The sequence below is a fragment of the Acomys russatus genome, chromosome 28, assembly GCF_903995435.1.
Source record: "Acomys russatus chromosome 28, mAcoRus1.1, whole genome shotgun sequence".
In the NCBI taxonomy this organism is placed as follows: Eukaryota; Metazoa; Chordata; class Mammalia; order Rodentia; family Muridae; genus Acomys; species Acomys russatus.
Window position 1 is genome coordinate 18483636 of NC_067164.1, and position 18530 is coordinate 18502165.

Consider the following 18530-nt stretch of genomic DNA (forward strand, 5'->3'; position numbering starts at 1 on the left):
ATTTGCAGACTTTGTACCTTAGCTTCCAGAGTGCCTGGGATCCTGCGCCTGTGCCATCAGACTCAACCTCAGGAATTCTTAGTAAACAACACAAATGACACCACTGGGTTCATCAGATATATAGCGTTTGACACTGTTAAAACAAGCACAAAGTGTTTGAGAAGAACCGCCTCTGCCTTCTTAGCGGCTCCTGGGGCTCAAGGCTTCCTCCAGTGGCCAACTTGAATGTACATCCCCTGTGTTGTGTTGCACAGTGCATCACTGCTTTATAACTACGTGTTGTCTCCAGGAGGCTCTCTCCAGAGCCAAATATGTGCTACCTGTGTCCTCCAGGAAGCTAGTGCCACAGCTTGTCTAAAGAATTTTGATTTAAGACTGGGGCCAAAAACCGGGTGTGGTGGCACACGCCTTTAATCCCAGCACTCGGGAGGCAAAGGTGGGTGGGCCGCTGTGAGTTCGAGGCCAGCCTGGTCTACAAAGTGAGTCCATGACAGCCAAGGCTACACAGCGAGACCCTATCTCGAAAAACAAAAAACAAAACAAAAAGACTGAAGCCAAAATGTGATCTCAAATGACAAAAAGTAGAAAAATCAAAATGAACATCTATTCAAATAACTTTACTCAGTAAAAAATAAATAAATAAATAAATAAATATCAACCAAAAAAATTAAATTATAACCCTGGGATAACCCTCAAAATAAACAAGGATGGGTATTTTAAGATTTATTTACTTATTATTATGTATACAGTGCTCTGCCTGCTTGTACACCTGCAGGCCAGAAGAGGGCATCAGATCACATTATAGATGGCTGTGAGACACTATGTGGTTGCTGGGAATTGAACTCAGGACCCCTGGTAGAGCAGTCAGTGCTCTTAACCTCTGAGCCATCTCTCCACACCCCGTCCTGACTTCTTTACAAACTTTTAAGATCATGTTTTATCTTTTGTGTTTTGCCTTCTTGGAAGGATATTCTTCAAGTTAACTATGCCATTGGTATGGACTTAACTGTACCATTGGATAATTACATCGTGGGGTAGCTACCATGGGTTTGCATTTCGTTTGCTTGCTGTACTGTCTGCTATCCCACATCCAAGCTGACCACGGTGGGACTGCCGGACGTGGAGCTGGACACCAGGGCCTGAGGAGTGGGGGTTTGCACCTGCTTTCCTCAGTTGTGAATATTTGTGAGTGAGGCCGCCCCCGCCCCGGCACAGAGCCCTGTGCCAATAATACATGACTAATGAATACCCAGGTGGGTGATGAAAATTCCCCATCCGTGGACTGTATCCTTGCTTCTTACTTTATTATGTTTTTCATCTTGCTCAGATTCCCCCAGCCGCTTCCTCTGTTATTTTGAATTGCTAGGGAGTTACATCAATTCTGTTGTGACGTGAGGAGGAGGATAAATAAACAAATGGAGATGCACACTGACTGCTCAACTTTCTAATCACCCCCAACTGGTTTTATTGGAACCAAGCACCTTAGAGAAGCTGGAGTCTCCGCCCTTTCTGTAGGAAGGGACGCTGAGTGGGCAAGGCTGCCCTGGTGAAGCGCCCTGTCCGCCATCTTTGTACCCCGAGTCTTTCCTCTTAGTGAAAAGAAAATCAAGGACTTCAGCCTGGCTTGTCAGATGCTCCGTGTGGGTGTTGTTGTGTGACCTCCCATCCCAGGGCCTCTCTGAGAAATAAAAACTACCTTATGAAGGCAAGACTGCCTCCTGTGCCTTTATAAGTCAACTCCCAGACTGAAACTTTAGGAAAATAACCTCTGTGCCTCACCGTCAATCCCTTCCCCTGGGTGGCCCCGGATGCTAGCATGTGCATTCTTGTGGTGGAAATGGTCAGAGAATCATAGAGCTGACTGAACCACGGGATTGTGCAGTCCATGGAGTGTGCCTAGGAAATCCCTGCTCTGTTTTGTTTCTGGTTTTTTGTTTTGTTTTGTTTTGTTTTTTTGAGACAGAGTTTCCTTATGTAACCTTGGCTATCCTGGATTCGCTTTGTGGACCAGGCTGGCCTTGAACTCACAGCAATCCACCTGCCTCGTGTGTGGTTTTGTCTTGTGGTCCTATATTTAGGGTAAGAAAATGCACATTCATAAAAGAAGCCCGCCACCCAATAGGGAGAGGGAACCCACCCTGTGCTGGTCTGAACTCGGAGCTTTTAGTCTTTATGGTGGCACACAAATTTAATCCTAGTACTTGGGAGGCTGAGGCAGGTGGGAGTGCTGTGAGTTCGAGGCCAGCCTAATCTACAAAGTGAGTCCAGGACAGCCAAGCCAAGGATACACAGAAAAACCTTGTCTGGGAAAAACAAAAAAACAACAGTAACAACAAAAAAATTTAGGCGAGCATAGTATGCCTCTTATCTTAAAAGTAACAAAAGCATATTTTTGTATGATTTTTCATACTATCTTAGTCACTGTTCTATTGCTGTGAAAAGACACCATGACCAAGGCAACTCTTATAAAATAAGCATTTAATTGAGGGATAACTTACAGTTTCAGAGACTTAGTCTATCATCATAGCAAGAAACATGTCAGTACACAGGGAGACATGGGGCTGGAGAAGTAGCTCAGAACCACATCCTTTTTTTTTTTTTTTTTAAAGATTTATTTATTATTATTTATTCAGTGCTCTGTCTGCACATACACCTGACCACCAGAAGAGGGCATGAGATCACATTATGAATGGTTGTGAGCCACCATGTGGTTGCTGGGAATTAAACTCCAAACCCGTGGACCAACTGTTAGTGCCTTTAACTTCTGAGGCATCTCTGCAGCCCTCAGAGCCACATCTTGATCAAGAGAGGGAAAGACCATCTGGGCTTGGTATGGGCTTTTGACACCTCAAAGCCTACACACCAGTAAGACCACACCTTCCAAATAGTGCCACTCTCTGATGATCAAGCATTCAAAGCTACAAGCCTTTGGGGGCCATTCTCTTTCAAACCATCACCCGTGCTAAGCAGTACACATTTATTCCAATCTAACAAACCTGTAGAACTTTATAGTGTCTCATAGCACAGAACAGACACTAGCCATGGCTTGCAGAGGAGAGGCCCATCCGGGACCTTGGAACGGGAGGACAGAGTTGGGATTAGCGCATAGGGTTCATGAATCCTGGCCAACTGCCCTGACCCACAAGGCATACCACGGATAATGTGGAAAACGAACAATCAAGAAGGAAACCTAGAGCCGGGCGTGGCGGCGCACGCCTTTAATCCCAGCACTCGGGAGGCAGAGGCAGGCGGATCGCTGTGAGTTCGAGGCCAGCCTGGTCTACAAAGTGAGTCCAGGATGGCCAAGGCTACACAGAGAAACCCTGTCTCGAAAAACCCAAAAAAAAAAAAAAAAAGAAGAAGAAGAAGGAAACCTAGTGACCCAACATTGGATGAGAGGTGGGTAATGGGTGGTGCCATGACAGCACCATTCCACGCCCAGACTGCTTCTGTTTGTTGTCCTGTGTAGTTTCATAGAACATGGGAGCCAGGTACAGATCCTGGGAGGAACTTTGTTCTTTCTGTCTTTCTTTTTATTTTTATTGTATGTGCATTGTGTTTTACCTGCATGTATGTCTGTGTGAAGGTGTCAGATCTTGAAGTTACAGACAGTTGTGAGCTGCCGTGTGGTTGTTGGGAATTGAACCTGGGTCCTCTGAAAGAGCAGTCAGTACTCTTAACCACTGAGCCATCTCTCCAGCCCCGGAACTTTGTATTTATTTCATTGTCCACACTTTAGGTACAGGTCAAAACCAAGAATTTCCAGTGGGTTGTGAGTCCCAGAGAGTAAAAAGTAGTATTCAAAACAGTCAAAGGGTTCTTGATTTATTTGTTTTTATATCATTATTGTTGTTGTTGTTGTTGTTATTATTAATTTGTTTATTTTTGGTTTTTCGAGACAGGGTTTCTCTGTGTTCACCTTGGCTGTCCTGGACTTGCTTTGTAGATCAAGCTGGCCTCGAACTCACAGCAATCTGCCTGCCTCTGCCTCCCGAGGGCTGAGACTCAAAGCATGTGCCACCACGCCAGGCTTAATTTATCATTTTATCTGCTAAATACTATATATAACTTTGCTTGTTACTATGTCCAAATGCCCGACAAGAAGCAACTTAAGAAAAGAAAATTTTATTTTGACTAACAGTGTGAGGGGATACAGTCCTCAAGTTGAGGAAGGTGTGGAGCAAGTAGGCAAAGCAGCCAGTTACCAAGGTCGGAAGCGGGGAGTTTACAGAAAGTGGGGCAGGGCTAAAATCCCGGAAGACCCGCCTCCAGACATCCACTTCCTCCAATGAGGCTCCACCTCCTAAAAGGGATCCACCCTCCCAAAAACCTCACCATGTGAGCTCTTTGTGGGGTGGGGCTTTTCACACTCAAAAACACGAAATCCGTCATGGTTTTACTCTTCCTCTATTTTGCTTATCGCTTTAATACAGTTATTGCTCTTTTTTTTTTTTTTTTTTTTTTTTTTTTTGGTTTTTCGAGACAGGGTTTCTCTGTGTAGCCTTGGCTGTCCTGGACTCACTTTGTAGACCAAGCTGGCCTCGAAGTCACAGCAATCTGCCTGCCTCTGCCTCCCGAGTGCTGGGATTTAAAGGTGTGCGCCACCACGCCCGGCCAGTTACTGCTCTTAACAGAGGACACACTTGCTCTCAAATCATAAGAAAGCAGCAAACTCTCTGTTACACTATGTGAATGTTGCTTTAGTGAGCTACCCCTCCCTCCCTGGAGCCTTCCCATGGCGCTCTGCTGGAAAGGATTGTGAGGGGAGGAATCCCTCAATTTTAGATACGTGTGACAGCCCCCTGCAGGATGAGCTGGATTCTAATTAACACCCGGATAAGAGATGAGATTAAGCAAAAGGTGTTCAGTTTTGTGTCGCCACCTCCCCCCACCCTCAGGTAGTGTGCACCTCCTTGCTTTCTTATGTTGTTAGACCCATAAGCCTATGTAATAGGTTCCCAGTTCTTAGCGTCCCTGAAAGAGAAGGATCAGAACACAGAAATGTAGAGGGTGTCAGGTTTCTTGGGCACTTGAGGGATTAGATTAGCAAGTGAAGAAGTCTGGGACAGAGATCTGGGGGGTTCTCCGAGGCAGCCGACCGGACGATGTAGGGTTTGAAATCCGTCTGGAATTCCACTCGCAGCTCTTTCCTTTTACTAATGAGCAGCCGCGAGCAAGCAGCTTCACTGCTCGGAGCGTCAGTGTTCTGTTCTGTAAATGTAATACAAGCCGAGTGATTATGGTAACCTTACAGAGACCTTGGGATAATCAAGTTGATACAGTACCGTTATTGGAATATGCGGCACCCAACACCTGGTCGCTATGGCAATGATGTTCTGCTCCTCTAGATGATGAATATTGGGTACCAATCTTCATCCCTGCACTGTTCGGGCCACCGGGAACAAATTAAGTCACAGGCATAAGTAAGAAAAAAAAAAAAAAAAAGATAGGCATATGTCAAAGTTCTCGTAGACAGAGAGAGAGAGAGAGAGAGAGAGAGAGAGAGAGAGAGAGAGAGAGAGAGAGAGAGATTGTAGGTCATGGGACCGGTGAGATGGCTTAATAGGTTTAAAAAAAAAAAAAAAAAGGTATTTGCCCTGAATCTCACATGGTAGAAGGGAAGAACTGGCTCCCAAAAGTTATTCTCTGACCTCCACACACACCATGCCATTTACATATGTACCTACCTATATGAATGTGTATGTGCGTAAATGTTAAAAATGTACATACATATTAAGTGCTGGTCATGGATTAAGTGCTAAGGGGGAAATGCAGTTGGGGAGGAAGATGCAGGAGCAGAGGGGTGTGTGGTCGTATAGCTCAGCCATAGGGCTCCTGAGTAGCAGCTGCAAGGCCCTGGGTACCATCTCCAGCACCGCAGGGAAAATGGCAGCTATAGAGGGGTAGCTAGGAAATGCCTCTTCCCGCTTGGACATAATGATACAGTCAGATGGTGACTGGGCATAAAGCCTTCCATCCTGTGCCCTGAGGCAACACTGTGGCATATGTATCACCAAAGGAGAGACCTAACTCCCCAAACTCCTCCAACACACACCTCTCCCCACCCCACATACACACGCAAATAAATCAATGCAATTGAAAAGGTCATTTAAATCAATTCAGCTTACTTCTGTAGGTATAGATAAACTTAGGATATCAGAGGAGGAATAAAAGCACGTTTATGTTGGGGGCTCCAACGTATGCCTATGTACCTCCTTTGTTGGCCTAGTCAGCTTTGCCAGGTGTTATCTGAAACTGTTTAACCTGTTGTCAATCACATTCCTGGAGTAAGTAAATTCTCTGCAGGTAAATCTGGATAAAGAATGCCAGTGACCTTGGTAGCTGCCAAAGCATCAGTGCAAAGGTTAAAATAATAAATTCCCCTCCCCCCCCCCCATCTTGTTGACGGACCGTCTCCACAGGGCATGGGGTTAGAGGGACTATTTATTCCCTTTGATGACCAGTTCAAGAAGAATGCTGTTCATTGTTGTAAATATTCTTTTTTGATGTTATGGCAGGGAATTTAGGTAGACTGTAAATAATCACATGGGCTTGAGGGCTCGGGGAGATGGCTGGGTAGTTCAGCTGTGGATTGTTCTTCCAGAGGACCAGGGTTCCCAGCAGCCCAGTCAGGTGGCGCCCAAGTACCTGTAACTCTAGCCCAAGGGGGTCATATGCCTCTAGCCCCCTCCAGGGCCAGCACTCACGTGCACACAACCACATACACACAACTACACACAACCACACACACACGTATTTAAAATTAAAAATAAATCTTTTTGTTTTGGGGGTTTGTTTTTTTGGTTTGTTTGGGGTTTTTTTGTTTGTTTGTTTTTGGGTTTTTTTTTTTTTTTTTTTTTTTTTTTTTTTTTTTTTTTTTTTTTTTGGTGTTTTGAAACAGGGTCTCTCTGGGTAGCCTTGGCTGGCCTTGAACTCATAGCACTCTACCTGCCTCTGCCTCTTGAGTGCTGGGATTAAAGGCGTGTGCCACCATGCCCGGCAAAACAAATCTTTTTTAAAAAGTAATTTCATAAACTTAAGATCTATAATTAGCTTTAATACATTGAAGCTGACTTGTCTGAAAGCAGTTTGTCACCTCAATAGTGCACTTTATCATTTTTTGTGACAGAGACTTTGATACAATCAGTCACAACTTTGTTCTGTCCAGCAGCTTGAGCTTGCTTGGCAACCGTGTTTATAACCAAGTCATCAACTATCTTTGAGTCCACTGACAAGAAATTAAAAGAGTGAACAGGCAGCTGAAGAGCCAGCAGCCGTGAGGGAGGAGGAACTGTGGGTGTCCTAAGGCACCGTCAGACAAAACATCAGCCTTATTTAACCTGAATGGCTGAAATGTGGTAGATACGGGCTCATTCAAAACCCAGGGTAGGCCTGTTGGATGAAATGCTCCCCTTTGGGGTTACAGTCCTGGCTAGGTCCCTGCACCAAGCAGACTTCCCAGACTCCTCCCTTTCCTAGAAATCGCCTGACCTCCCAGGAAGAGTTGTTTACATGGAGCAGTTGAAGTGCCCTCAAGATAAGAGAAAAATCCAGACTTGTTTTTCACTGTGCTGCCTCTGGCACCAGCATTTTAAAGTACAAAGATGTGAACCATATCAAAAATATTCTAGAATGTAAATTCCAGGAAAGAGGAGAGAATACAGGCTACTTCCCTGGGTCTAGAAGAGTGCCTGGAAATTTTAGATGCTAAGAAAAAAAAAAAAAGTGGGACAAGTCAAAGGGGTAAAAGGATAAGTCTTTTCTCCCCACCCCCCACCCCCTTAACTTTCTGACCTCAGGAGTTTAAAACCAGGAAATGGGGCATGATCAGAAAGATGGAGAAAAAAGGGAGAAACTGAGGCTTGACCCAAGATGGGCAGGAGCTGTCCATTGGAGGGGTGGGTAAAGATGGACCAACCAGGTCTGTTTGGCTTAGTAAGAACTCCCTGTGATAGAAGAGAAACACAAACAGAATAGAGAGCTAGAAGCGGAGGACTGTACAGAAGGTCCATGTTGGAACAAAGACCTGAAAGTATCCGGTGATAATTAAAACCTTAACACATTGTGACCCTCTGAGAAACTGTGTGGCGGTCCTGGAGAATCAAAGCAGGAAGCAGAGGTTGGGGCATAACCTAGTAACAAGGCAAAAACCTCTGGGTTCATTGCCAGCAACATAAAACAAAAGCTCTCGCAAAGTAGCTGCCCAAGAAATGCCATTTCAAAACATTATCTCAGCTGCTACTTCTCTGGGCTCATAAATTAATATGTTAATTAACTTTTCAAAAGGAAGTGCGTGGGGTTGGGGGTGGTGGCTGGAGAGATGGCTCAGCTGTAAGTTCCTGGGTTTGATTCCCAGTACCCACATGGTGTCTCAAATCTGTAACTCAGGTCTCAGAGAAGCTGACCTCTCCAGGCCCCATGCATGCACAGTGTGTGCACACATCATGAAGGGAAAACACCGATGTACACAAAGCAATACAATAAATTTAAAACATAAAAACGCCTTAGGTAAGCATTCGGGGACTTGGAGATGTAGCTCAGTTGTCGAGCACTTGTGTAGTATGCGGGCAGCGCTGGGCTAGATACCCAGCACCATACAAGTGGCATGGTGGTACACGCTGTATTCCTAGCTCTGGTGAGATAGAGGAGGGAGGATCAAAAGTTTAATGTCGCCCTTGGGTCTGAAGACATCCTGAGATCTGGGAGATCCTGTCTCAAAAGATGAAAAAAGTTGCCAGGCAGTGGTGGCGCACATCTTTAATCCCAGCACTCAGGAGGCAGAGGCAGGCAGATCGCTGTGAGTTTGAGGCCAGCCTGGTCTACAAAGAGAGTCCCGGACAGCCAAGGCTACACAGAGAAACCCTGTCTCAAAAAACCAAAATAAATAAGTAAGTAAGTAAGTAAGTTAACAGCTCAAAAAACAATAAAAAGCGAGCAGGTTAAACCTGAAAGTGTGTGAGTTCGAGGCCAGCCTGGTCTACAAAGCGAGTCCAGGACAGCCAAGGCTAACACAGAGAGACCCTGTCTCAAAAAACCAAATAAAATAAAATAAGCCTGAAAGTGTAGTGAATAGTGAAGAATTTCTGAGGAACCCTGGAAATATAAAAAGTGAGGAAGAAGCTTGGGAGGTACCTTAGTCCCCTGGGTCCCATTCCCCAGCACTGAAAAGTCAAAAAAGGACAAAAAAAAAAAAAGTAGACCACTTCCTTCTAACATTTGCTTTTATCTCAGTCACATGTGCACAGGGAGGAAACTTGGCATTGAGCTTCCTTCTCCTCTTCTTTCTTAGAGAAAATAAAGGTTTATTTTGCTGTCACTGGAATTTTAGGCAAAGCTCAGGACATAGCACTGGATACTCTGGTTGGTCCCAGACTTGGGGTGATCCTGACTCGGGGTCATCCTCCTGACACAGCCTCCTGAGTAGTGGGATTATGGGTGTACCAGCTCCTGGATCCTTTGTTCTGTATTACTTTTATATACATGTGATGTGCTTTGATCATATTTACTCTCTGTTACCCTAACTGACCCCTCTCCCTGTCCCACTGGTCTCCCTTGTCTTCCAAAATAGCCCCGTAAAAAACTTAAAATTCCCCACATGAGAAAAAGTGTGTGATATTCATCTTTCTGAACCTGGAACAGGATGGCCTCTGGTTACCTGAAAATGACATAATTCCGTTCTTCATGGCTGAGTGACGCCATTGTGTATGCAGCCCGTATTGTCTTCATTGACTCATCTGTTCCTGATTCTATAACTAGATTTTCTTCTTCATACACTCCACTGACCATTGCCCAGCGTTCATTTTGCTCAAACCGTTGATGGGTAATGCAGTCAGAATTCAGTTCCACAACCTGCATCTGGGCAGAGCCTGATCCGTGTGTCCATCTTTTATCGACCTGCTCAGGGTTTTGTTAAAGCTTTCTGAAGAAGTCCTACATTCTGACCTAAATACAAGTGCAGTCCTGATTGGGTCCTGCCTTCAAAGTGGTCACGGTTCAAGCTGGGAAGGGTGAGCCTGTGGACACCTAATAGACATAGATATAAATAACTCTGCTGAGAGATCATGTGGGAAATATGGCATTATGTCAAGGCTGTGTAAAGAGGTAAATTATTTGGGGGCTGGAGAGAGATGGCTCAGCAGTTAAGAGCACTGGCAGCTCTTCCAGAAGACCCAGGGTCAATTCCCAGCACCCACATGGCACTCACAAATATCTGTAACACCAGTTCCAGGAGATCTGACACCCTCACACAGATATATGTCCAGGCAAAATACCAATGCACATAAGCATAAATAAACCATTAAAAACGAAGTAAATTATTTCAGTGTCGTATTCTGGTTATATATATTATTTTCTTTGTTGGTTCTCTGAAAGTGGGTGGAGGGGGGCATTACTTTTGTTGTTTTTCTTTGGCGCTGGAAACCAAAGCCAGGGCCATTTGAATGCAGGACAAGCGCTCTGCTATGGAGCTACACTCTCAACCCGAGGGATTGTCAAGTGCAGAGTACAGAGGTGAAGGAGCCTGGACAGCTTTCGAGGAAATGGAGCTTGACTTTGTATGGGAACAACGGTTGGTAACTGTATCTGAGCTTCAGGAGCATGCGCTGTGCGCCAGGCCTGTTTAAGCACTCGGCTAGCAGGAGCGCATTTACTTCCCACTATATGTGTGATAAGTGCTATCATTTAGATGAGGAAACTGAGGCACAAGAAGGTTAAGAAACATGTTTAGCCGGACATGGTGGCGCACTCCTGTAATCCCAGCACTTGGGAGGCAGAGGCAGGCGGATCCCTGTGAGTTCGAGGCCAGCCTGGTCTACAAAGTGAGTCCAGGACAGCCAAGGCTAGACAAAGAAACCCTGTCTCAAAAAACCAGAAAAAAAAAAACGAAAAAGAAAAAAGAAAAAAGAAAAGAAACATGTTCAAAGCCACACATTCAAAGCCACACAGCTACTGAGAAATAGGCCACGTTGTCTGACTCAGCTCTTCATCATTATGGCCCGCTGCGGCAGCTAAGGGACCTTGGGTAGACCATTCGGTATGAGAGGGCTGCACTGGATCTCCAGGCTGGTACAGAATTTTACTAGGAGAAAATGGCCATCAACGCAAGAGGACTAAATAGAGCGAGTGACACCTCCGCTCTTGAATGTCATGCAGCCGATAACTGAGATGATAGGCTGTTCTGAGTGGCAGTGTCTTCACGCTGTGTGGCTTATGAAAACGGTGGTTTCCAGTTTGGGTGTTTCACAATAGGCCAGGACCTGCGTGCGGTTCATAGTTCACACAGCGGATCTCACTACGGCCCCTCGCATGTGCACAGCGTAGAGCAGGCAGAAGCTTAGAGAACAGAGAGCACAGTTCTCCTGGAGTTTATCTGTGTGGCTCAGGATAGCCGCTCACTGTAAGTCTTCTCTGTACAGCTTGACAAGGCATGTAAAGTAAAGAAGCATTTTTGTTAAACAACACAATAGAAAACAAAACACCTGCAATTCACAACACTGAGTTGCAGTGATTTCTCAGAGTTACATGAATAAACAGGGATGGGACCCATACCGTTGGTGCATTATTCTCCGTCTCTGTAACTATATCATAAATGTGTAAGCAACTGGGCAGTGCTGGTGCATGCCTTTAATCCCAGCACTCGGGAGGCAGAGGCAGGCGGATCTCTGTGAGTTCGAGGCCAGCCTGGTCTACAAGCAAGTGCAGGACAGCCAAGGCTTCACAGAGAAACGCTGCCTTGAAAAACCATAAGTAGATGGATAGATAAGCATTTACTAGCAAATTCATTAAAACATTGATTTTAGCATATGCTATTTTGTTGTTCAAATAAGTAAGAAGGAAAGGCCCAAACCTACAACCTTATTTTATAAATAGGAAGACAACACAGATTGCTATTTTGTCTGTCTTGTAGACCTTAAGTTCTATTGAAGATCTTTAACTATGAAGGCAGTTCTGCAGAGAAATTATGAAAAAATAATAATAAATCTGACTCTGGTTTTGTTTACTAGCTTTTAAATTTTTGTTTTGTTTCCCTCTATTTTTTTTAATCACTTTATTATGTGTGACCAACATCCCATCATGACCCACGAGCACACTGGTGCTGGACTAAGCACCATTTTTCTCTGCTTCCTCCCAAAGCACATGGTCAAGGTCCTGCATGTCACATCATTTACCTGCTCAGTGTACTCGCTGTTTCCCTTCGTCCAACTGTCAAACTGGCAGAACTTTAAAAAACAGACGCACTGCTGGGTATGGTAGCGCACTCGGGAGATCTCTGTGAGTTCGAGGCCAGCCTGGTCTACAAAGTGAGTCCAGGACAGCCAGGGATGTACAGAGAAACCCTGTCTCAAACAAATCAGAAGCACTTATTTTTATCTACTGTGTGTGTGTTTGTGCGAGTATATATGCACGTACATGAGCGCAGAGGCAAGAAGAAGGTGCCGGGCAGCCTCTCTCTCTCCTCCATCTTTTCCTTTGAGGCAGCATCTCTCCCTAAATCCCGCTTTCATTTTCTAACTTAGGCTGGAATCCAGTGACTAGAGATTGCCTCTGCCTGCTTTGGGGCTGGGGTGATAGGCACTGTAGGAAGGAGCCAGCTTGTGGTCTGGGTGCTGGGATCCAGACTCAATGCAGCTGATTTCGGAGCAAGAGTTTTTAACCACTGAGCCATTCCGAACTTAAGATGTATTTATGTTATTGTTGTCTTTGTTTTTGTTTTAAGTCAGGATCTCTGTGTATCCCTGGCTTTCCTGGAACTCATCTGTAGACCAGGCTGGTCTTGAACTCAGAGATCCACCTGCCTCCGCCTCTGTGTGCTGAGATTAAAGGTGTACCCCAGCACTGCCTGGCTAAGCTTTAAAAAATTTTTTTAAAAAGATGTATGTATGTGTGTGTGTATATATATATATATATATATATATTTTTTTTTTTTTTAATGTATATGTGTGCTCTAACTGCATGTACACCTGCACACCAGAAAAGGGCATCAGATCACATTATAGATGGTCATGAGCCACCATGTAGTTGCTGGGAATTGAACTCAGGACCTTTCAAAGAGCAGTCAGTGCTCTTAACCTCTGAGCCATCTCTCCAACCCCTTAAAACAATTTTTAAAAAATACTATATAGAGAGCAGTTTTAAGGGGCTAGAGAGATGACTCAGCTGCAAAAGGCTAGGCTCACAACCAAAAATATAGAGCTTTATTAAGTCTAAAATTGAATGGGAGGTACCATTTTGCCCACATGCCTCCTGCACCTGCACACACCTAGGCTCCCTCCTCCGTCCACAAGTCTACATCATTCTCGCCAAGTCCACATTAGCATCAGCATCCACTCTTGGTGTATCTCCTGGGGGCCCTGACAGATGTGTCCACTATCACAGTGTTACACAAAATAGTCTCATTTACTCAGAAAGCTTCTGTGTTATCTATCGCCACCAGGCTCTGGCGACCACAGATCCTCCACCATCTTTGTGGCTTTGCCTTTTCCGGAGCGTAGCCTTTTTAAGATGCCTTCTATGCCACCTGTGTATATTCTTTCATTTCTGTCTTACTACTGAATAGTATTCCATTGTTTATACCACTTTGCTTATCCAGTGAGTTAATAGTTTGAACCAAAAAGTGAGAAGTGAGCTGTTAAAAAGAACAATCAGCCTAGGCTAAGGCTGTACCTCAGTTCTGGAACAACCAGAGGTGGCGATGTGCACTTTTGCATCCCAGCACTCAGGAAGTGGAAACCCAGAGAGTCACAAGTCTAAGGTCACTCTTAGTTACATAGCAGATTAAAAGCGAGCCTGGGCTACATGAGACCATGGAAACAACAACAACAATGACAACCCAGCTCGCTTTCTAAAGAAATAAAACAGAAGCCCCAAGTGGATTTGGGGAGGGGAGGAGAGCGTTCAGAGGGCCGTGTGTGCGTTAGTGGCCTCCCTGTGGGAGCTTCCTCCATTCAGCTCATCTTTGTGAGAGCCCTCCGTGGGAAGTCAGGGTTACAAGTGCCAGAGAATACAAAGAAAGAGAGGCCAGCCCTTTATTTCTTCTTCTTTTTCTTCTTCTTTAAATGTGCATTGGTGTTTTGCCTGCATGTATGTCTGTATGAGGGTGTCAGATCTTGGAGTTACAGACAGTTGTGAGCTGCCATGTGGGTGCTGGGAATTGAACCCGGGTCCTTTGGAAGAGCAATCAGTACTCTTACCCTCTGAGCCATCTCTCCTCCAGCCCCCAGCCCTTTACTTCTTAAAGATTACACTTTGCCTGGGTGCAAGGGGCATGGATGCAGCTGGTCTGCCATGTTGTGCATCTGTCCAGGCATGGTTCAGGACAGGGGACTTTACCCCAGGCTGCACACAAGGTCACTGTGTCTCTCTCTCTCATGTCTCTGAGCAGATCGAAGAAGGAGGGAAAGCTGATTCGGTGAGCTCCGGACTGCAAGCAGGGGACGAAGTCGTGCGCATCAATGAGGTGGCGCTGAACAGTTCCAGGAGGGAGGCTGTCTCCCTGGTGAAAGGGTCCTACAAAACCCTCCGGCTGGTGGTGCGTAGGTAAGTAGTCTGGCACCCCAAACGTCTCCCTTCTAACACCTCACTGTCCTGCCTGACATGGCCTGTAACTTATCTTGAATGTTGTCTTTGTGGGGGAGGTGCTGTTTTTATGCAGGTTTTTCTTTGTTTCTTTCTGTTTTTTTTTTTTTTCTTTTTAAAGATTTATTTATATAATGTATGAGTGCTCTATATGCATGTACACCTGCAGGCCAGTAGAGGGCACCAGATCACTTTGTAGATGGTTGTGAGCTACCATGTGGGTGCTGGGAATTGAACGCAGGACCTCTGAAAGAACAGACAGTGCTCTTAACCTCTGAGCCATCTCTCCAGCCCTGATGTTGTTTTTCCAGACAGGGTTTCTCTGTGTAACCTTGGCTGGCCTGGACTCACTTTGTAGACCAGGCTGGCCTCAAACTCATAGGGATCCTCCTGCCTCTGCCTCCTGAGGGCTGGGCCTAAAGGCTTGGACCACCATGCCAGGCTTTACAGATTTTTCTTTTCCTTTCTTCTTTTCCCGGCTGTGGCTTGGGACAGGAAGTGGAGTGAAGACGTTTAGATACTTTGTCTCTCTTTTGAAACTCTCCCAGTTTCCGAGGTAATATTGGCTTGTTACAGAGGAGCTTCGCTGTCCTTGCTAAAGTCTAGGTTTGGTGAATACTGACACAACCCAGGTATGGCTGGGGCTCTAAGCAGTCCTGGGTTCTGGACCTAAAGTGATTGATTTGGAGCTAATTTAGGTGACGTTTTGTTAGTTATGCGTACAACTCAGGGCTGAAAAACTGCTAGATTCCTCTTGTTTGGACATCTTAGGAGTGATGGATCCTTTTTTGGGAAAGGCCTCTTGCATTTTTTTTCCTTGACAGAGTGATGAAGTAGAGAACAGACTCCTGCTAGTGAGTCTCTGACATCCCCGCCCCCCAGGCATGCACGCCAGCACAGCAGATACGTAAATAAATGTAATGGATTTTTTAAAAAAAGTTTGAAATGAAGCACACAGCCATTTCAAACATGGTGGCTGAGTTTTCAGATGGGTAGAAAGGCTTAAGACTGTAGACTCCATCCTTCCTTCCTTCCTTCCTTCCTTCCTTCCTTTCTTCCTTCCTTCCAAGAGTTGAAGGTTTCACTCCCTTTTGTCCTAGCCCCCAGCCTGAGAACAGTATTACTGGTGAAGGGTGACACTGGAATAGACACCCTGATGTGTCTGCAGGGACTCTGGTCATAAGTGTCCTAAAGGGAAGGGTTCCATGTTGGCTACCTTAGAGGCTTCTAGATATGCCATCAAGATAGCATGCTATTTGAGTTATTTCTAGCAGAGCCTTTGCCAGTTGGCTTTAACTTGGCATAGAAGGTTCACCTCTGGCCTGGCCACCAACTGATAATGTGGTCCTCTAAGTTTCACCTTCCTCCTTTATGTAGTAAAGCGCAAGTCAAAAGGGCACTATACGAACTGTGATGGATCGACTTAACGTGCATAGAGGATGGGCAGTGGTCCCTCGAGTGTGTTCTCAACTGGGCTAAAGAGTCTGGAGGGAATACGGAGAGATACTGTCATAAGGCCACGTATGTGGGAAGCCCCCGTTTCATTCCCTCGGTGAATTTGTCATGGTTTAGGGGCCTGTGGTCTGCTGAGGGGGCTAATGTTGGCGCCAGACATCTCAGAGCTTGTGGGATGTGGGAGTGTAAAGTCACATTATCAGAACTCACAAGCGAGTGGGGATACACCACACAGTGTTCATGTGCTAACTCATTTTAAGATGGATGTCTCTAAATGGAAGGGAATCAACATACTTCTTCTGCGCAGGAGTACTGAGGGGGAAGCGGGTGACCTCAGCCTGTGGGTGCTGAAGCACACTTGCTCTACCCTCCATTAGGGACATCAAGGCCTTTCTGCCCCCCTGGGCCCCAGAGAATCACACTGCCAAAGTCCTCCTTCCCACTCTCAGTTGCTCCTCACCAAATCCCCTTTCTGACTGACACATTCTTTCTTTAGATATGTTAATGTAATCGATAAGGTTACAGGGCAGTGTTGGCGCACTCTTTGCAGCTGGTGTGGGAAACATTTTGCCTCTCTCGGTGCCTGTTGAATGCATCCTGGCTCGTCCATTTTTGTGTCCGTGTTTAGCGTAAACTCGCAGTGTTAGAGGAAAAGGACGCTGCCTCACTTCTCTCCCACAAGTTGCAGGAGACACAGAGGGCGTTTCCCTCCCTGACTTCCAGATCCACTGCAAGGCTCTGTGCTAGACTCTGCTGCCTTCACATCCCTAACTCCAGCTTTTGTGGCCTGGCCTCCACCTGAGATTTTTGTTCCTTTCCATTTTGGCAAAATGATTTGTGATCGTTTATTTTTAGCTTTCTTTCGTAAGTGATCCCAATATGGATGATGATGATGATAACAACAACATGATTTTGCGGAAACATGATGGATGGTGGCTGTCTATGGAGGACAAATAACTTGTTTTATTTATTTGTTTGTTTGTTTGTTTGTTTATTGTTTTTTTTTTTCAAGACAAGGTTTCTCTGTGCGTATCCCTGGCTGTCCTGGACTCGCTTTGTAGACCAGGCTGGCCTCGAACTCACAGGGATCCACCTGCCTCTGCCCCCCCCCCCCCCCCCCCCCCGAGTGCTGGGATTAAAGGCGTGCGCCACCATGCCTGGCCCAAATAATTTGTATAGTCTGTTAGGATTCAGGATTCTGCCCCAGTCTGCTTACCTATGATGTCTTTGCCTACCTGCCACTGGGCATGGCCCTACCCAAGATTATAAAAGCCTCTCTCTCTCTCTCTCTCTCTCTCTCTCTCACCTCTTCTCTCCCTCCTCCTCTCTTATACTATCTTCCTGTTGTCTCTGTCTCTCTCTTTCTCTCTTTCTGGGATGCCCCCCTTCCTTCTCTCCCCCACGCTCGTCTAATAAACTTCTCCATCTGATATCTGTGGCCTGGCATCTTGTTTTTTAATCATTAAATAGTCAAAGTTTATGTACCTGCTGGCCTCTTTTAAAGATATTTTGGGTGGGTGAGGGTAGCACCTGTGGGGTGTCCACATAAAAATGCCAAGAGTAATGGTATTTATGTGAGTTTCGGGGTGACTGAAAAGAGGCCAAAGTAGAAACCCCTTCTTAAAAGGCTACAATGACAAGAGACATGCAAAGTCCCCAGTGAGCTGCGGGTCAGAGATCTGGGGATTTCTGCTGACCCATGAAGAGGGCGGAGCTTAGCCCTTGTTGGGAGCAAAAGGGAAGGGTGGAGGCTTTAGGGACAGAGAACACTTTACTGAGCATGTGCCACAGTCGACAGCTGGTGGCAGATACTGGGGATAATGTGATAAAGTAAGAAAAGACCTTCCAAGAGGGACGTAAACATTTCCCAGCTGGGGGAAACCTTTATGGAATGCAGGGATCCGAAGCCCATACAAAGAGTGTTAATTAGGGTGAAACACAGGGAGAGTCAATCCTCCAAATCCTGTCTGAAATCAATACACACTTTATTTGGCAAACATGTGCAAAATACTTGTCTGAGGGCCAGGTGACCTTCAGCAGGAAGCTGGTAAACAAAGGGAAAAGGTCGCCAGGTTTAACTGAGCTGTATATGATACAAGGTGCTTTAAGGAAAAAAAAAATTAGGTCGAGAGATGTGTGGCTCTGTGGGTAACTGACCTTCTCAGGCACCAGGCATATATGATGCACAGACATACATGAAATGAAACATCCATACACGTACAATAAATAAGGTTTGCCAAGTGTGGTGATGCATGCTTTCAAGCCCAGCACTCTGTAAAGAGAGGCAGGTGGATCTCTGAGTTCGCAGCCAGCCTGGTCTACAAAGAAAGTTCTGGGATAGCCAGGATCTCATAGAGAGAAGCTGTTTCAAAAGCCAGCAAATATTTAATGGGTTTGGGGCTTTTTTATTTGTTTGTTTTTGTTTTTTGTTTTCCTAATAGGGTCTCTCTGTGTAGCCTTGGCTGTCCTGGACTCACTTTGTAGACCAGGCTGGCCTGGAA

The 18530-nt window shown here is 45.6% G+C and overlaps 1 protein-coding gene across 1 annotated transcript in view; it reads left to right on the top strand.

Moving 5' to 3' along the window:
• The window catches only part of LOC127210525 (protein Shroom3-like), a 103814-nt gene extending 88634 nt beyond the window's left edge, over window positions 1-15180 (top strand). The window contains exons 2-3 of the mRNA XM_051170177.1: window positions 14381-14535; window positions 15123-15180. Coding sequence (XP_051026134.1) covers window positions 14381-14535; window positions 15123-15180 — 213 coding nt within the window. The remainder of the gene's footprint in view (window positions 1-14380; window positions 14536-15122) is intronic.
• Window positions 15181-18530: the final 3350 nt, after the last annotated feature.